The sequence below is a fragment of the Xenopus tropicalis genome, chromosome 1 (genome assembly GCF_000004195.4).
Source record: "Xenopus tropicalis strain Nigerian chromosome 1, UCB_Xtro_10.0, whole genome shotgun sequence".
NCBI lineage: Eukaryota > Metazoa > Chordata > Amphibia > Anura > Pipidae > Xenopus > Xenopus tropicalis.
This window is the reverse complement of record NC_030677.2, coordinates 184,223,981-184,243,688: the sequence shown is the minus strand read 5'-3', so window position 1 is coordinate 184,243,688 and position 19,708 is coordinate 184,223,981. Positions and strand designations below refer to the sequence as shown.

Sequence of the window (19,708 nt, the reverse complement as noted above, 5' to 3'; positions counted from 1 at the left end):
CAATCTACATTCTCTAAGGCCTATTCTGTGTAGGAAGATATCATTTTTATTATAATGTAAGTAGAAAAGGAATGTATAAGACACAAAATATCTCCAGAATATATAGTACATAATGTTTTATTATCAATCTCTGCTGTTTTTCACTCATTAATGTTCCCAGTTATAATGTATCTTAGAATTGAAAGATCATCATGTGTTTGTATCTGGTATTTTAGTATTCCAGCACGTGTCTCCAAAGGGCATTAATGGCATTGACTTTAAAGGAGAAGCCATCACATTTAAAGCTACCACTGCAGGAATATTGGCTACTTTGTCGCACTGCATTGATCTCATGGTGAAGCGGGAGGACAGCTGGCAGAAACGGCTTGATAAGGTGAGATGGTGGCATTATCCTGTGGTCTCTAAAGGCAGCTTAGGCTTTATAGAATTCACTGCAGCTTATATACCGCAAATTATTAGACTTTATATTGGACCTAAATGCTCCAATTGGAGCTTGCATGCTAAAGCCTTTTTCAAATTCACACAACAGATGCAATGACAAGGCACACTTTTGTCAGGAGCCAGTGAACCTGTCGGCATGTAATGGGCCAATATTACTACTGTTACCAGGAAAAAAAATCCTGTGCCTTGAAACATTTACTCAAAGGACTACAAATGCAAGTCAGCCCAACAACAGAGGTCACCTTATGGCCTGAAATGTAGCTGTATGCATAGTTCAGCCCCAGACCTATGGATAGGTATTCTTAACTCTAAGCAGGACTAAACAACTATCTAAATTAACTATCAAGTAAATTTGTTTAGGGTTATATTCCATCTCGTTCAGTATAAGCCATATTTTTGCCAGAATTTTAACAGTATGTAAGTTGGATATTTTGTTATCTGTGACTGATTATATTGTGCATTATTTACTATAAGAATATGTTCCTCTGAACATATGTAACACTGATAGCCAATGTTCCTAACCAGCAGCCTCTAACATTACATTATTCCTTTAAGGAAATCGAGAAGAGGAGGCGAGTAGAGGAAGCCTATAAGAATGCAATGACTGAACTCAAAAAGAAATCTCATTTTGGTGGACCAGATTATGAGGTATGGGATCAAACGGTGTGTTTTTATGTTGTGTGACCCAAATTGCTCCTTGGTCTCTGTCACTAAGTTACAACTCTCAGAACTCTTTTATGGCATAGTGAAATAACTACATGTTGCCTATGCATACCTGCCATTATTCCTGGCCAGTCCTGTCATTTCCCATCCAAAAGCTTACCCGCTGTCAGGCAGGCTATACCTCTTTTGGGTCTGTACATCAGAATTGTTCTTTACCATCTGCAGACGATATATGATGTTATAATTTCTATAAATTTATTATATTGACACTTTACAGAATTGTAATGGTGAAATATAACTTGTTTTTAAATAAGGTCTGCCCTATAAATAATGCATAGTTGTTTTACTTCTTACTGCATTTATATATAATATGAATGAGTAGTATAACTGTCCCTAAATCAATTTCTAGGTTGCAAAGCTGATTTCCCCAACTCAATTTAAGATTTTAGGTACCCTGAGAGAAAGGTTAACAGACTGAGCTAGGTTTACCATGAAAACTAGTTCATTGTATAAAAATCAGGTTTAAGATAATATCCTATTCTATGGCTACCAATAAACCTTGTTGTTTAAAGGGGCAGTATACACCCCTTTTTTGACATAAGGGCAACAAATAAAGCTTGTTCTGAGCATACATTTTGCCTACTGCTTTAAAAAAAAAATCTATTTTTTTCATTTTAGCTAAACAGGGCAAAATTTTAAATTCAGATTAAAGTCCAGTTCTCCTAACTGTTATGAGCATGATTAAAACAAATTGGCAGTCAACTGAGAAGCCCTTTGTATAAACAACCCCTTCCCTTAGCTGCATCCTGTTGTGGTTTTAGCAGAGGGCCAACATGAAGTTACTGATACACTGTGACCCCACATTGATCTACTTATCCCTTTCTATAAAGTTGCTATGCACAATGGACACACACATAGCATATACATAAGCATGACTGGGACATTATACAAGTAAGTGCCAAATAGAAAAATCCATACAACAGACTGCTAAATTTTAGTTTTATTAATACTAGACTAGTATTGTTTACCCTGTTGTTGTTTAACCTTGTTGTTTATAGGGGCAGTATACATCCCTTTTTTGTCATAAGGACAACGAATAAAGCTTGTTCTGAGCATACATTTTGCCTACTGCTTTAAAAAAAAAAATTCTACTTTTTTCATTTTAGCTAAACAGGGCAAAATTTGAAATTCAGATTAAAGTCCAGTTCTCCTTATTGTTATGAGCATGATTAAAACAAAATTGGCAGTCAACTGAGAAGCCCTCTGTATAAACAACCCCCTTCCCATAGCTGCATCCTGTTGTGGTTTTAGCAGAGGGCTAACATGAAGTTACTGATACACTGTGACCCCACATTGATCTACTTATCCCTTTCTATAAAGTTGCTATGCACAATGGACACACACATAGCATATACATAAGCATGTTTGGGACATTATATGAGTAAGTGCCAAATAGAAAAATCCATACAACAGACTGCTAAATTTTAGTTTTTTTTAATACTAGACTAGTATTGTTTACCCTGTGACTAGTAACCATTGATAGATGTTTTTCACCTCTGCGCATGGTCGTGAAAAAATATTGTCAACTTTTTATTAAATTATTAAATAATGAAAACCAAACAAAACGAAATCTCTTTAAGCCCCATTATCAGTTAACATGAGATGAAACCAATGTCCCATGTGACACAGTGCAGCTTTCCTTATTACTTGGTTGTTTTTGTTATTTTGCAAATTAGCAGAGTTTTTTCTTGTTTGCTGTAGTTCTTTGTGCGGTGCTGGTTGTCAGGGCAGTGCCTTATAAACTCAAGTGCCTGTGACACGAGTGCTTGGAATCCTGTTTGTGTGTAGCAGTTCATAGAGGGAGCAGCAGTGTGTGAGCACGGGGTTGTTATAGAAATGAACATACTTGACCCAGTAGCTGGTATTCCTGTTGTTCCTAGCAAGGTTGCACGGCTCTTGCTTTCCTGAAAAAGCAAATGTGTCAGGGATAACTATCGGACTGCTAGTGTGTTTGGTTCTGGGAAAAAAATTCTATTAATTGACCGCTGAGGAGGCAGAAGTGCAGAATCTGAATCAATGAATTTCCTTCCTTGGCTAAAGCTCCATTCTAGCAAAAGATTAGCCAAGCGAGAAAAGCTTCCCCCACTGCAGGACAGAAAGGTCAGTACTGGAATAGATGGTGGCAGTACCTTTATTTTGAGGAGAAAATCCAAAGTTTATACTTTTTCATTAGACTCTCTGTGTGGCAGCAGAACTTGTTTCTACATTGTAAAGTTGATTATTTCTGATTTTTTATACCTGTTTATTAAACCGTATGTGCCTTGGGGTGCAGACCACTTCAGAAATGCAAGGTGGCTGTGATGTTACTGCTGATGATGCCATTACTGACAGCTAAAATAGACAATTTGGCATCAAAATTGCATCAGTCAGTAAAAACAATAAAATTGGTATTTCTCTTTGACCAGTCCCTGTTCTTCTCTTACCATATTAATAAACCTGCCACTTTTTTCCTCCACAGTATTGCCTCGATGCCCCCCTTTATTTATCTAGTAACAGCTAAAAGACAAAAGTTGGCCAAACATGCACTGATATTATCATAAAATTCTACCTTCTGGAGCACTAAAACATCATTTTGTCTAATCCTGCACTTAAGGACCAATGCCCATACCTTCGGCTGGTGAGATATTTGTAGAACAGAATCATGAGTCTGGTGTAGCAGGCAAAAACTTGGCACTTACCACCGATATTACCTTTCCTTTATTACCTTTTCCTTTTACCTTACCTTATTCCTTTCTCTAAATTTTGGCTGCCAGCAGTTGGAGAGCTGTGGTTCTGACAACTGGCAAGTACATATTCATGGTGCACTGTGTATATGTATGTGGTAGCTGGATTGTAAGGTATTATTTCAAAAAGTCCACAGGGCTCATTTATGAGCGCAAAGGGACAGCGCTACATGCTAAAAGGAATGCAGAATTGTGGGCTTCAAACGTTCATCCACTTGTAACACCCATACCTGAAGTAACTGAAGTACCTAAAGGACACAGGTTTTGACTAATGTTGTGCCTATTCCTACTATTATAGTTCTATTATACAGTACACTGTTATGCAATGGGGTGGTGTTGTATACAGTGTATTGGCTTACATGACCCATATCAGCTCATGTTGCGTGCATTCATAAACTTATTTTCCTATTTATGCTTTTTAATAGGAAGGCCCCAACAGCCTGATAAATGAAGAAGAATTCTTTGATGCGGTTGAAGCTGCTCTGGACAGACAAGATAAAATTGAGCAGGTATTTATTAAATCCAGTCTCCATTATGTATTTATTTTATACATAGTATAACATCCATCAGGTTTAATGTTTTATGCCTGTAAACCTGCCTAACTGCTAGCTGATCCAGAGGAAGGCAAAGTAACCCTTCTGAAGCCTTTCTAATTTGCCTCAGGGGGGGGAAAAATTCCTTCCTGACTCAATGGCAATAGGACCAGTCCCTGGATCAACTTGTACTATTAACTATTTCCCATAACCCTGTATTCCCTCACTTGCTAAAAAGCCATCCAACCCCTTCTTGAAGTTATATAATGTATCAGCCAGTACGACTGCTTAAGGAAGGGAATTCCACACTTCACAGTAAAAAAACCCTTTTCTGGATATTTAGACGGATACTTCATTCTTCTAATCTGAGTGGGTGCCCTCGTGTAAGTTGGAAGGACCTACTGGTAAAGCATTGGAGAGATTATTATGAGATCCCCCTTATATATTTATACATATTTATCACATCACTTCTTAAGCCCCTTTTCTCCAGTGTTTAGAACCCCAACTTGCCCAGTCTTTTCCCTTAATTTTCCATACCTCTTACCAGCTTAGTTGCCCTTCTCTGGACCATCTCTAACTCAATAATACTCTGTTTGAGCACTGGAGACCAAAACTGCACGGCATTTTCTAGATGGGGCCTTACCAGTGCTCTGTAAAGTGGAAGAATAAAACCCTTCTTGCCCCGAATTGATGCCCCTTTTAATACAACACAAAACCTTGTTTGCCCTTGCAGCTGCTGCCTGGCATTGCTTGCTACAGCCAAGTTTATTATCTACAAGGACTCCAAGGTCCTTCTCCATTATGGATTTGCCTAGTGCAGTCCCATTAAGGGTATAAGTGGCTTGCATAATTTTACATTGGAGGTGCAGGACCATACATTTATCCACATTAAATCTCATTTGCCACTTAGCTGCCCAGATTGCCAGTTGGTCAAGTTCTTGCTGCAAGGATGCCACATCCTAGATAGAATTGATTGGGCTGCAGAGTTTTTTGTAATTTGCAAACACTGATACATTGCTTATAATATCCCTAAATCATTAATAAACAAGTTAAATAAAAGTAGACCCAATACAGAACCCTAAGGGATCCCACTGAGAACCTTACTCCAAGTAGAGAATGTACCATTAACAACTGCCCTCTGTATCTGATCCTGTAGCAAGTTTCTATATATGTGCAAATGGCTTCACTAAGACCAACAGAAAGCAGTCATTTGTGGGGCACTGTATCCAATGCTTTGGCAGAATTTTCTGGTGTTTTGCAGCTGTGACAAGTAGCTGCTACTAAGTAGCTCTGTGTGTCTTCATTCTTATGTACCTTGTCCTGCTTCAACCACTTGTCCATAGCCAAGCCAAAAGAACAGCTATCTGGTGGGTTTCGGCACTCTGGCTCTTCTATTGTATACACTAGAAAAGAAAAGAACTGATTTAGCACATTTGCCTTTTCCTCTGCCACAATGCGCTCCTCATTTTCTATCTTTTCCAGACTGCTGTTATAGTGTTTATATTCATAAAATGCAGCTTCTGTCCCCTCTGACTTTTATTTATTAAATGCTTTCCTTTTTCCCTTGGGTCTGTGGTATTTTCTGGGAAAAAAACCCTGCCCTGCTCTATCAGTAGTGTTTTGAGCCATGTCCTATAAGTCTTGTCCATTTCCTTTGCACAGTGTGTGCTGTGCATGGTTACTGAGAGAGGGTGAATTATTCTAATTTTTCTTGCAAATGTTCGATATAATATTTAATTATGTAATTATTTTACCTTTAAAGATCAGTTCTTCCTGCAGTTATATGGAACCACAATGAGGTCCAGTGTCACCCCCTCATATGCCAATGCCTTTGTTTGGCCTAGTGGAGATATATCAACAATATTTTTGTGTTATGACAGGGTGATGCGTAGTCCCTATCGCGTTCCACAAAAGACTGGAAGCTATGCTATTTCTTTTACGTTATCATACGATATCCAGTGATCCTACTGATCGTAATCAAGTTTTACATTATCTTAGTAATCATCCACCACATATTTAAAAAATATGTCCTTTAGTGAGACCAGATAATATTGGAAGTGACCCACAAGCGAAGGAAAGACAACCGCTAGTTTGTGTTAATGTTTACGTGTCAAAGTTAATGTGTCAAAAGTTTCATGCAAGAGGTTATCCAAACAATGTTACAGAACAAGCACCAAAGAGACTGAGCAAGATAAATAAGAAAAAGGACAAAAACAGGCGTATCCCTTTTGTAACACAGTATACATTTGATGCTATTATTATGGATTTAATATACTTTGCTGCAGAGTGCTGCCTATTCTTGTTTATGGACTTTATACATATGTGTGTGTATGTGTGTGTATATATATATATATCATGTCATAATAACCTGGTATTTGTTTTCATTTCCAAGTCTCAGAGTGAAAAGGGCAGATCACACTGGCCATCTTCTCTTCCTTCAACTGAAGCATACACAACTGCCGGCAGTCACAGATTTGTTCAAGCTGTAAGTGATATTTTATTTACTCTTTCTGTAGAACCCTATAGCTCCATCCTATGGTTCAGCTATTGCTATACTACAACTTTCAGCATGAGAAAGACTGTTAGGTGTCGCCCTGGATTTGTAGTTTAGCTGGAGAGCCACAGGTTCAAGAAGACTTGTTCAGTTGGCCAAGGCATAAGAGGCACAAGAACTATGAGTATAGGCAAGGCAACAGGACTCATTGTGCCCATTTATTAATTATGGGATAAACAATACCAGCACAGTTAGCAATAGCAACAACTAACAGTTTCGAGCAGACTGTTTAATCATGTGAGCCAATAAAGCACCTGTTTTGGCTAGTTAAGTCTCTTGTATGAATTATGTTTCTTTGTATCAAGAATAACTCCCCATGGTATAATCCTGTGAGGTGACATAAGGGCATCACTTTTTCCTTCATTTCTCTATTACCCTTTGTTCTCTTATCTGTTGCTTAGAGCATATGTAGTTCCCTGTCTCTTCTCATCACCCTGTTTTTCTTTGTCTTTGTGGTAGCCCCCTAGTTGTCCACCTCCCACTGATCTAGTCAGTTCCTCTGATGAACACAGATTCAGGATCCAGGTACTGTATTCCTGTTAGGAGTAAAGGCTCCGTTTTAACCCTATATCCTTAGCTCAAATGACATGATGGAACAGATAATACCAAACTATTAACAACCCTAATATGAAGTAACTGACTGGAAAGGCAAAAAAATCAAATGCATATGGTAGTGCAGTTCTACGAAACCAGTCGGTTTATAGAAATTGGGATAGCAAACTTCTGAAATGTGCACCTTTTCTTTGTCCTCACATGGTGACAACTCGCATGAAATGGTAGAAATGCATTTACACTGAATAGTTTACTAATATACGTTTTTTTCTGCATCAAATACTTTTTAGAGTTTTTCAAAAGAACTAAAGGCTAAAGTTGAATACGGCTAGAAAAGCTGTATGTTATACTGTATCAGCCCAGGGGTTCAGCAGCTGTATAAAGTATGTAATCCATGCCTTCAGATTATCCATGGGCACTGAACATGCCCAGTGTGCTCTGTGTTATTGTTGACAGCACAGAGCATGTGATGAGAATCACAAAGTATATGGGGAACTCCTAGGGGCATATTCAGAGGCACAGACCTTCACTACTAAAGGGCTCTCAGGCTGGTACAGGAGCATAATGTGCAGCATGTCTAGACCGTACCTTTTGTTGAGCTTTTATTTCCTGTAAATCAACTTGTTTCTGTTTGGCCTGCAGCATGTTTCGCATCTGATAATACATGGTGTCTCACTTGTGTGATCGTGTTGATCGAATCTGTGCATTTTGTATCCGTCATCAACCTTTTCTATTTTAAAGGTCGAAGAAATGGTACAGAACCACATGACTTATTCTCTGCAAGATGTCGGAGGGGATGCCAACTGGCAGCTGGTTGTTGAAGAGGGGGAAATGAAGGTAAGGTCCAGGAGATAATGCACTCTGATTCTGGAGCGAATGGGCCCTGCCAGGCTCAGGCTGGCAGTCTGTGGGTTCTGGCAAATGGCAGAGGGGCTGCTGTAAGAAGCCATAGACAGTGAGATGTGCAGTACATGTTCTTATGTCGCTTACTTGGTGTTCCCTAAAAGGTCTATAGGAGAGAAGTGGAAGAGAATGGAATTGTCCTAGATCCCCTGAAAGCTACACATTCTGTGAAAGGGGTGACCGGCCACGAGGTCTGCCAGCACTTCTGGAATGTAGATGTGCGCAATGACTGGGAAAGTAAGGCAGCTCACACTTATTCTTCCTCAGCAATCCCGTTTCTTAACTATATAACTTTTAAATATTATCTTCTGATTTTGTTTTGCAGCGACCATTGAAAATTTCCATGTTGTTGAAAAGTTATCACCAAATGCAATCATCGTATACCAAACGCACAAGGTAATAAAATGTAATGTAGCATTCTCCAGATACGGCATTGGCACATGTGTCTGCACTTTACCCTGGTGTCTTCTGTCAGCTATAAAATGCTTTGTATTTCTGATATATAGGGAATAATATACTGCCTTTTGTAAAATATAAGGATATAATAAATGAGCCATTAAAATCCTGTAAATTATATCCTTTTAAACAGTGATTGATGATATCCGCATTTATATCATCATTTTACATCGGTGCTTAGTGATGTAATTTATTTTACATGATTAACTGCAAATTGTGTATATATAATAAATAATGCACCCCCTGTTAAAAAGAAATACGAGCATATTAGAAGTCACCTCAAAATTCTATGGCTTCAGCCTTAATTTTGATATGGTCATGGAACTCCTCCTGGGCTGCCAACTCAATGCAGTGTTCTGTTGAAAATAAAGGTGAATTTGAAGAGCTGTCACTTCCCCAGCTGACCATTTTAGAGACTGACCTTCTACCTGCCAGTGAGCTTTTGTACCTCTAGGCTCATATGGTAATATGAAAACAGTTCCAATGTGTAGCGCTGGCTCCTTCTGAAAGCTCAGGCACAATGCACTGAGATGGCGCCTACACACTAGTATTACAGCTGAAAATACATTTTAATGGCAGAGGGAATTATTCACTACGTAAACAGTGTAACTCAGAAATAAAAAGTATCCCATAAAAATCATGACAGTATCCCTTTAAAAAGAAAATCCCAGCTTATTTTGTACTGATATAGGCACTACTTATGGTAAATGCCAGTATTACTTAAATGATACTGAAGTTGCCCTTTTGCATCAGGGGCAAAGGTTCTATGCTATAAGGCAGAGGTACCCATACTGTCAGTCTGGCCCACCAAGGGGAGGCCTAAAGCAATGTGTGGGACAGAGGTCGGCCTGATACCAGGTATGGTATCTGGGGTAACAGTTAATAGGGTGGTCCCCCAAATACTCAGCGCTTCTTGGTGGAGTTCTTTGAAACCAAATCTTCAGTATAGTAGAAACTGTGTGATCGTGTGCTGCCTCCTCATAAGAACAACCCTCCCTTTTTAGATGGGTCTCAGATGTGTGTAATCGTGTTGATGGAAGCGCATGGAATTAGAGAAAAACAAAAGCAAAACTAGTGCAATACGTACAAAACTTTCTTTGTGACTAAAACGCTAAAAGATTTTTAGCGTTCTAATTTGGTGCAAAATGTGCAAATATATTAAGTGAATCGAACAATCAAAAGTGCTTATATATCAGCCCAATGCAGTGTAGTGCTTATATATCAGCCCAATGGTATCTGGGATGAATGATTATTTTTATGTTCTGGGTATTCCTGGAAGCCCACCCAGAAGGGCAGTTAGAGTCGGGGTGACATGCATTTTCTGTCCTGTATATTCTTAGAACTATAGAACTTTGACTGACACTAATGCATCTGTAACCCTTTCTTATATTGGTAACCTTATTATAAAGCAAGTGATCCCTTGAGCAAATGCTGACCCTCAAAGGGATTTAAAGCGGACCTGTCACCTCCCATGTGTTTTTAAAAAAAAACATATTAATGTAATCCGCATCTAAAAAGGACTTCTAATCCCCCTCTGTTACCTATGAAAGATTATCCATTGACGAAAAAGCCACCATTGCTTTGACGTACCGACGATGAAGGCGCCATCTTTATCTTCCATCTTCTACCCTCAAATCTCGCGCATGCACAGTACACAGTTCATAGACGCCCGATACAGAGGTCGTGCTCATTAGAGATATGCGCGTGTACTGCACAGTCACATGTGCGCGTTCCACTGAAAACTGCGCGAGATTAACAAAATGAACTACGGGGGTTGAAAGGAGCAGTGACGTTTACTATTAGAAGACGCCTCTATGCCTAAGGCATAGAGGCGGAGCTAATTGCATTTGATTGACAGCACTTAAAAATGAGAAGCTATATCTTAGAAAATATGCTACAACAAGAAAAAAAAAAAAAAAAGCGATGGTTTACTGGAATGTCCATTCTACCTATAGGCGATTTTTAAGGTAAGGGTGACAGGTCCGCTTTAAACCAAAAAGCCTAAATAGCGCTGCTACAGGGTGTGGAAAAGTAACATTTTGCCAATTTGTCACTATTTAGGTATTAAGCCAAATGAATTAAAAAATGGCTAACCAGCTGCTTGGTGCGTGCATTGGGCCCCAGAACTCCACAAGTATCATTCTAAAAGTTAATTTAAAGGTCAACTACCCATTTAATAGAGGGACCTTTTTCTGTTTGTAGAGAGTTTGGCCTGCTTCCCAGCGTGATGTGTTGTATTTATCTGCTATTCGGATGGTACCAGCTGCCAGCGAGAATGAAATGGACACTTGGATTGTCTGCAACTTCTCAGTTGACCATGACAACGCTCCCGTAAGTAATGGATTACATAACTCTAATTAAATCATTATTAGACAAACAGAGTGTGTGTCTGCCAGAAATTCACTGCTCATGTCCAGCGCATACAAATGGCCAGTATGCGGCATGTCACAACTTGCCTGTGTATCATCACAAGGTCTGGACCTGCAATCTGTGGGTTCTGGCAAATGCCAGAGGGGCTGCTGTAAGATGCCACAGACTCACTATTTATTGGGCTGGTGGGGGCTCAAAATGCCCAGAGGTCTAGGTTTAATATATAACATATATTGCACAAAGTAATCTCTAAATATTGAGCATCAAAACCATGTGAGCATCCCTTTATAGATGCGTTTTGACTTCAGGACACACCTATGCTGGGTCGCTCACACTCTTTTGGTGCAAGTGCAGTACCGAGTTGGAGACGCTATGGAGTTGAACTTGCATTAAGCACTAAGCTTTGTGAGATGTGCAATATTTTAGAGATGACTTTGTGAGTGTAATATATTATATAAATAAAGTTTTTAAATGTATTTGCACATGCCTCTTTTATTGTTCCTGAGATTAAGGAGGATTACTCTATATCTCCTCTTTGTACAGAGTGCTGTGTTCATTAAGTCTGTTTGTATAATGAGGCACTGAATTTAGAGTGGAGATTATTTTTTTAACTTCACCAAGACCTCTTTACCTTCTCTGGCTATTTTGAGTTGCACTAGTGGTGTGATAATTGATTTTCTTGGTGGACTTGCAAACACTTTTTGGGTCTCTCAAAGAGTGAGTGTTTCACAGAGGGGATGAATTGTGTATGCTACAATATATTTTATTATTCTTGTTTTTCCACATGGCCCCTTGTGGAGTTTTCCAGTTGCACATATTTTGACTTTGCCTACCTGTTATTATAGTACTGGCAGTGTCCCCCATGATGGTATGATGCTCCCACCTGATGGTGCCTAAATTCAGACAAGCCACGCTTGGGTTACACAAACCCAATTATATAAAGTCAATGGTGCTGTATTAGAGCCATTCCTGATGGATGGTGATTGGATAGGTAGCGGTTACAGGGAGTCCTGCATTGTGTTTATTAGAGCGACAATGAAGCATTACTGCAGTGTAAAGGCAACTTGCCTGTAGGGTTGTGCGGGCTTTGCTTGCTGCAATGTGAAAACTTAAATCATGGGGACCTTATATTTTTAGCCCAACTCTGTTCCTAACCACTGTAATTAGCAGATTGACTTGATTCCTCATTTTTCAGCAAATCTAGCACACACCCTTATATTCTAATACCTGCATTATGTGTATATTTTTCAGCTAAACCGATGTGTTCGTGCCAAAATCAATATTGCGATGATCTGTCAGACTCTGGTTAGCCCACCGGAAGGAAATAAAGAAATCAGCAGAGATAATATTCAGTGCAAAATAACATATGTTGCTAATGGTAAGCGGGCCTTGCAGATCTCCATTGCCTACACTGGCATACATTGAGCTAGTAATGTGATACTTCAGGAATGGGATCCATTATCCAGAAAGCTCCAAATTATTTGGAAGCCCATCTCCTAGAGACTCCTAATAACTCAGATTTTTAAAAACAAGTTCCTTTTTCTCCGTAATTATAAAACAGTACCTTGTACTTGATTCCCACTAATATATAATTGATCTTTATTGGAGACCGAACAATCCTATTGGGTCATTTAATGTTTAAATTGTTTTAAAGTAGAATTAAAGTATAGTGATCCAAATTATGGAAAGTTCCCTAATCCAGAAAACCCCAGGTCCCATGCATTCTGGTAACAGGCGCCATACCTGTATATTCTGCCTTACTGCCTTAGCAGTAAGGCTTCCCCCAAACAATGTAGGTAAAACTATATTGCCTATACAAGTTCATATGTATCTAAATAAACCATTTTCATAAAAATAAACTCTTTTTAGTAGTAGGTGCCATTGGGTAATCCTAAATAGAAAATTGCCATTTTAAGAATTAAAATTAAGGGCCGCCTCCTGGGATCATAGGATTCACAGTGCACACAAACAAACCACATACATGTTATGTCACATCAGCCAATGAATGGACAGAATTCTGTCTTTTGCTCCCACACTACTTCCTGTTACAGTTAGAGCTACATTATTTCCTGTCAGCTGATCTCTGAGGGAGCACACAGCCCATCACTAAATGGTGGCTCAAGGGAAAGGATGTAAAAGGGAAATATTTACTGATATTTACAGTCATCCTGTTCTTAGCATAGCCATTCAGATTTATGAACACTTAATGTATAGCCCTGGTCATTAATACCTTTTAGCTTTCCCTTTGAATAAAATATATGTTTAAAATGTCCTTTATAGGCTAATTGCAGTTTTACCCTTCTGCTTTCAGTCAATCCAGGAGGATGGGCTCCTGCCTCTGTACTTCGGGCAGTAGCAAAACGGGAGTATCCTAAATTTCTGAAACGCTTTACATCATATGTGCAAGAGAAAACCGCTGGCAAGTCTATTCTTTTCTAGCTGCTGCCTGGTAAGATTCGGCTTCATGCGCATTTTCAATTGATTTGAAGTTACTGGATTCTTTATAATTTAAAGTTTAGTCAAAATAAACAACCGAAATTATTGGTCGTTTTATTTGTTACATTGGTTGTTTTATCTCTAAATAAATAATATTGCATCCTACTAAGGTAGTTCATCTCCTTTAGCTGTTAAAAAACAGGGCTGGTTCTGTAAGATTTGGTTATTAAATAGATTTTCATGTAGTTTAGGTGATTAGAAGGCACAGAATTTGAATGCACTTTATTTAGCCCTGTAAGTAAGTTGTACCCTATAAGTCGATCTAGGTTTGTAACTTTAAATGCTGTAATAGGTTACAGGCTGATTTATAACATTCGAATGCTGTGATAGGCTAAAATATGGTCTACCAATGTAAACCCTTTTCACTAAAAAATGTTTACAGGTATGGGATCCTTTATCTGGACACCCATTATCCAGAAAGCTACAAATTGCAGGAAGGCCATCTCCTATAGATTTCCTTTTAAGCATATAATTACAAGTACCTTGTAACTGATCCTAACTAAGATATAATTAATCCTTATTGTTGGGTTTATTTATGTTCAAAAAGTATTTGTTTTTCTTTTACAAAACTTAAAGTAGAGAGATCTGGAGAAAATGATCAGAAAAAGCCAGTACCAAATCGGCTTTAGGGCTCTGGCACACGGGGAGATTAGTCGCCCGCGACAAATCTCCCTGTTCGCGGGCGACTAATCTCCCCATGTTGCAGTCAGTTGCCATCCCACCGGCGAACATGTAAGTCGCCGGTGGGATGGTACACGCTGCACAGGCGATTTCAGCAAATCACCGAAGTTGCCATCCCACCGGCGACTTACATGTTTGCCGGTGGGATGGCAACACGGGGAGATTAGTCTCCCGCGAACAGGGAGATTTGTCGCGGGCGACTAATCTCGCCGTGTGCCAGAGCCCTTACTGTGCGCACTCATTATTGCTGATCAGTTAAAAACTCAGGTTGAGGGTTTTGTTCTCCTTTAAACTGACTCCTGCAGAATGAGCTTTGCCACATGATACCTCCCAAGGTGATGTGTCTGGATTCTCTGTAAATATTGTAGTGGCAATTAAAATCATAGGAATACCCAGTGAATCTCTTTGACTTGACACAGAAGCACCACTAGGGGCCCCTGGACCCATGATTATATTATATTATTAAGCATTCCCCATTACAGTCAGTAGGACCTATCCACGTTGGCATTCAAAATTCCTGGTGACTATAGGGTGTGTTTTAAAATATTAGCCTTTATCCACTTTCTAATGATGTTGTGTTGATTGCAGTGAAATGAAGGCGGTATGAACATTCCACACTGGATGGGAGCGTATCAGATAACATGGAATCTACAGCCTTTACCAACTTCCTACAGTTAAAGCCCTTCCATTTTAGTAGGAGTTTCAGTACCCTCTGCTGCTCTGACGTTTAGTTTCATCATTGGAGGGTGGAGACTTACAAAGGAGTGAACATCAAACACTAGATAGGGGGTTTTGTTTTTTATTTTTTAACCCCTTGTCACCGAATATGTATGTAGTTCTAACGTAATGTACGGCTACAAGTACCGCTCTGTGTCCTTTATACCCCCCCTGCTTGCTTGCTTTTATGGCTCATGGGAGAACAAGTCTCACAAATACAAATGGGTTGAGGCTTTAACATTGTTTTCTTTTGTAAGTGAAACCTGTTCATGTACAGGCCAATAATAAAAATGACTAATAAAGCCATAATATTTTTAGTTTTGTGCATATAAAGAGCAGGACCCCCCAAGCGCACACTATGCTCTTTCTGCACAAAACTCGTCAGCCATTTCATTAAAAAACAAAGGTAACTGTTTAGCAGAAAGTTCCTTGTTTATCTTTCTGTAAAAAAACAGAAAAGAAATGTTTTTAGCTGGCTTCTTGCTAGTTCTTTCCGTGGTTCTGTAAGACTTCTCATTAATATCTGAGGGCTGTTATAATCTTTGGCTATGCCTTTCCTGGTGTCTCTCCTATGAAGACGTGACGTCTGACGGAGGAAATAAAAAAAAAAAAAAACTAAGAAAGCTTTATTTTTTCCAGAAATCTATATATTTCTATTGTATTTTTAGTTGTGTTAATAAAGTGGAGAAAAATTGTGTTCTTTGACACGATCCAGAGATTCCAAGATTGGTTCTTGAGGAGATGGCAATTTACTTTGGTTGGACTAGTGTGTCTTTGGGTTCGGAGGTTCAAAATTGACAAGGCCCAAGGCTTCATCCATTGGTGTGAGGAACATGAATCTGTCCCATAAAGCTGGAGTGGGTTATAGAAATGTAGTTTGGGATGTGAGTATTTAGTGAATATAAAGACTGCATACCCTCAATGAGGAATAGGCAACCTTCTGCTCTGCAGACTTTGTACAAGATGTTGCCTGCTCCCACACTAGAATACTTAATATATGGTTGCTTGGGGGTGTTTTGTTTTTGCTTTATAAGGCTATGAGTGGGTTATGGTTTGTACTGGATAAGGAAGTGTCCTGTTCTGTAGCTCAATGTATCCCAAGGGAATTGCTGCAGAGCTTCCCACCAAGGTAGCTTTCTCTTGGAAGCCTTTTAGTCCAGGGTGTGTTTATCATGGCTCCCAAATCACATGGTCACCATATAATCATGGTGCAGCCTTGCCTTTAGTATGACATTCCTAGTACGGAGCCAGTGCTCACCTCTGGATTTTACGCCAATTGTTTTTGCAAATGCCATGTTATTATACAGTAGGAAATTTGGCCCAAACAAATACTGAGCAGATTTACTGTTAAATATTTATAATTGTGTCACATCCATAACAATAAAAAAAAGTCTATATTTGTTTTAGTAGAAGTCGCCGTCCACATTCAAATAAAATACATCCATGTCTTGTACATCCAATATTAAAGATTTACAAATATATATATATATATATCAAATTGTAGTATACCAAATGGATATGTTATAAAAAGCTATATTGAAACACAGATGTATATAATCAGAATTTTGTGTACAAATGTCCCAACATTTTTGGAAGATGAAACGACTACCTACCTACGGATCTGTTGCCTTGGGCTTTGTTTGCGCATTGGCTTGTACAAAGGGCCAGACGATGATTCTCATTGAAATATCCATTTCTTGTCGTCGAGCGGAATACTCAACAATGCACTTTTTTTTTTTTTTTTTTTTAATTTGTCTTGCCATTAAATAAGCTCTGTCATTGGTCGTTAGCTGTAGTGCCTCAGTGGTAACGAGCATCTAAGTAGACACAGAAAGCAATCACTACATCAGAAGCGTTTTAGAAAAATGAGTTTATTTTAATATTTAATACAAAAGGTTTCAGGGTTTTTTTTTGTTTTTTTTTAATTCGTTCTCCTAAAATATATTAAAAAACCACTAAAAATTAAAATAAAAAAAAAAAGATCCACAGAGGTTGAATGTTGGCCGTTTGATTACTTTTGTAAACACGTTAAGAACCTTTTCTTGGCTCTTGCTTCCAAAGAAGCCGGTGACTTTTATCCAACGTTGCTCTCCTGCCCGGCGCTGAGAAGGCTACACGAAAAGCTTTATTTTGCAAAGGTCTATGGAACGTTTACAAACAAGAGAAAAACTGTAAATCTTAATATCATTAGTTGCATTTGCACTAAATGTGATGTACTTTTGTTATTCTGTAAATAAAATGTATTACACTAAGGAATCTTTGCTTCTGTAATTGTCTCCTTTTGCAATTCTCTCTGGTGGTTGATGCTCATGAGTTTGTGCTCCCTCCATAGATCACTTCCACACTTTTGGACCTGTTGGTACCGTCTTTTGAGTGGGACTTGGTTCTGCAGTTTGGGGAAACATTAATGTGTCTTAAAGTACATGGAAAACACAATGATACATAATCCACAGTATTTTCAGTAGAAACCCATATATAGCTGCACATAAATGGAGTTAGGCACTCGGAAAACCAAGTAGGTTACCAAAAAAGAGGTTAAAAATGTTATTGTAACAACTCTGTTGCATTTTGTGCTCCACTAACCCATAGGCTCATAGAGTCTGAAACACGTAAGGCAATAGAATTGTTTCAATAACGTTTTTTTGTTTAATCTTCCTTTGATGACCTACATGGTTTTCTGATTGCCCAACTCCATCTATGTGTTGTTATATATGCGTCTTATATGTGTATATATATATATGTCTTAAAGGACCAACAGTGCCAAAATGGGTGGAATGAAAATGATAACGGTGAAAAAAACGATTTTCTTTACATTCCAAGCCCCCAAAAATTCCTCCATGTAATACAATGGACGGTTGTGTAGGATTTAAGACAACTGTTCTACCTGGGGAGGATTTTGTCTCCTCATGATATCAAATATCTCATAGTTTTATGAAATTAACAAATCTGTGTGAAAGTCTGTGACATTAAGGAGACTGTGCGTGGGCTGTCAATGTACCATCTGGGCCCATGGGCTGCTAGCCCTATCCTTATGGCCTTACAGGGCCCTGATGTGGGTTGCGCATCCTGCCACGCCTACCTCACGCCTCAGAATAACATACTAGGTAGGAGTGAGAGGGAAGGACACCTACATTCCTCCCCCCAGCCACCCCTTTACAATTGAGCATGTACCCCATGTAACGCACGTTGCACTCAATTCTCAGCACAGTCTGTGGGTCTATGTGCTCCGAAATGGAACACAGAGGCCTGTGGCTATTTAGAGAACAGGAATTTGAGAGAGCTTTTAACTCCTGCTAACCCGGTGGGCAAGTACATAATGACAACTGGAAATAGTTCCCAGAACTGTGGGGTGTTTAAATGTAGGAGTTGTGTGCAGCACGTTGATTGTTGGCGACAGATTGTATCACCCCTACACTGGCAAATCTTATTCTGTCAGACAGAGAATAACATGCCTGTCACAAAATGTAGTCTGTTATAAAATGCCCGTGTGGGTTGTCGTGGAAAAACTAAAAGACAATTAAGCGTTTGGATCCGCCTGCAAAGATCCACAATACGGGCAGCACTGGATACCAATTACGACAAAAAGAAGGTGAAAAAAAACAAGATATCTCAAAGCAACTGATTGCACAACATTGGGTGAATGCAAAACATTCTATTTCATCATTTAAAATGTTTAAATTCATTTAAATGGATGCCAATAGACTGTGTGTTTCCTGCAGGGGTGGGGATGTAAACTGGTTGCTTTTACACAAGGAGGCCTTCTGGACTTGTGAATTGGGATGTGTGGCCCCTAGGGGACTCCGTACTATGCTCCAGTCGAACTGCTTCTTGACAGAAGGATGATGCTTCTAATGTTGTATATTTTGCTCCAATAGGGTATACCCAGTTAAAGTAATCCATTTGTTGTGTGTTATGCGTAACATTAGTTAGGAATGTCACTAATCGGTTAACCTTAGCAGAAACTTTAAATATCGGTCACAGGGTAGAATTTATATGGCTACAATTGGTTTTAAACGTTTAATTGTGCAGAACTAATATTTTAATAATATTATATCACTGAGATATAAAATGAGTGTAATTGACCTAATTGCACTGGAACTGCACTTTACCACTGGAATGTTTTTTTAAAAAAATATTTATATTCTATGATGATCAATGTTAGTTGGTATTTGGCCATATGGGGTAACTGAATTTATGTATATGTACCTTGAAAAAGATCCCAAAGGGGTACATAAAATTGAGATTTTTGAACCATAAGACCCTTGGTGATGGCTGTGATATATAATATATATATATATATATATATATATATATATATATATATATATATATATATAATCTCAAAATAAAACAGCCAGCACCAAGGGTCTTTGTGTTTCAAAAAATCTCTTGTGCATTATAATTGCATGTACAACCGACGTTTCGGTCCCTTTTGGGACCTTTTTCAAGGTGCAAATACATACAGCAATAGCCTCCTCCCATGAATCCAGGGAGGGCCAGTGACATCATATGCACATTAACCCCATAGTGACCATTAATACCATATACCAATTATATAT

General features: G+C 38.8%; 1 protein-coding gene across 2 annotated transcripts in view; it reads left to right on the top strand.

Annotated features, from left to right (window-relative positions):
* cert1 (ceramide transporter 1) overlaps positions 1 to 17,405 on the top strand; it is a 66,316-nt gene extending 48,911 nt beyond the window's left edge. Inside the window, exons 7-18 of one of the 2 annotated variants that reach the window (NM_203513.1) lie at positions 216 to 373; positions 997 to 1,089; positions 4,313 to 4,396; positions 6,813 to 6,905; positions 7,434 to 7,499; positions 8,268 to 8,363; positions 8,534 to 8,666; positions 8,755 to 8,825; positions 11,088 to 11,216; positions 12,507 to 12,633; positions 13,567 to 13,704; positions 15,021 to 15,859. In NM_203513.1, the coding sequence (NP_988844.1) occupies positions 216 to 373; positions 997 to 1,089; positions 4,313 to 4,396; positions 6,813 to 6,905; positions 7,434 to 7,499; positions 8,268 to 8,363; positions 8,534 to 8,666; positions 8,755 to 8,825; positions 11,088 to 11,216; positions 12,507 to 12,633; positions 13,567 to 13,694 (1,178 nt within the window). In that variant the 3' untranslated portion in view covers positions 13,695 to 13,704; positions 15,021 to 15,859. Of the gene's footprint in view, positions 1 to 215; positions 374 to 996; positions 1,090 to 4,312; positions 4,397 to 6,812; positions 6,906 to 7,433; positions 7,500 to 8,267; positions 8,364 to 8,533; positions 8,667 to 8,754; positions 8,826 to 11,087; positions 11,217 to 12,506; positions 12,634 to 13,566; positions 13,705 to 15,020 lie in introns of both variants that reach the window. The other variant, XM_012957986.2, reaches the window with a different exon arrangement.
* The last annotated feature ends 2,303 nt before the right edge of the window (positions 17,406 to 19,708 follow it).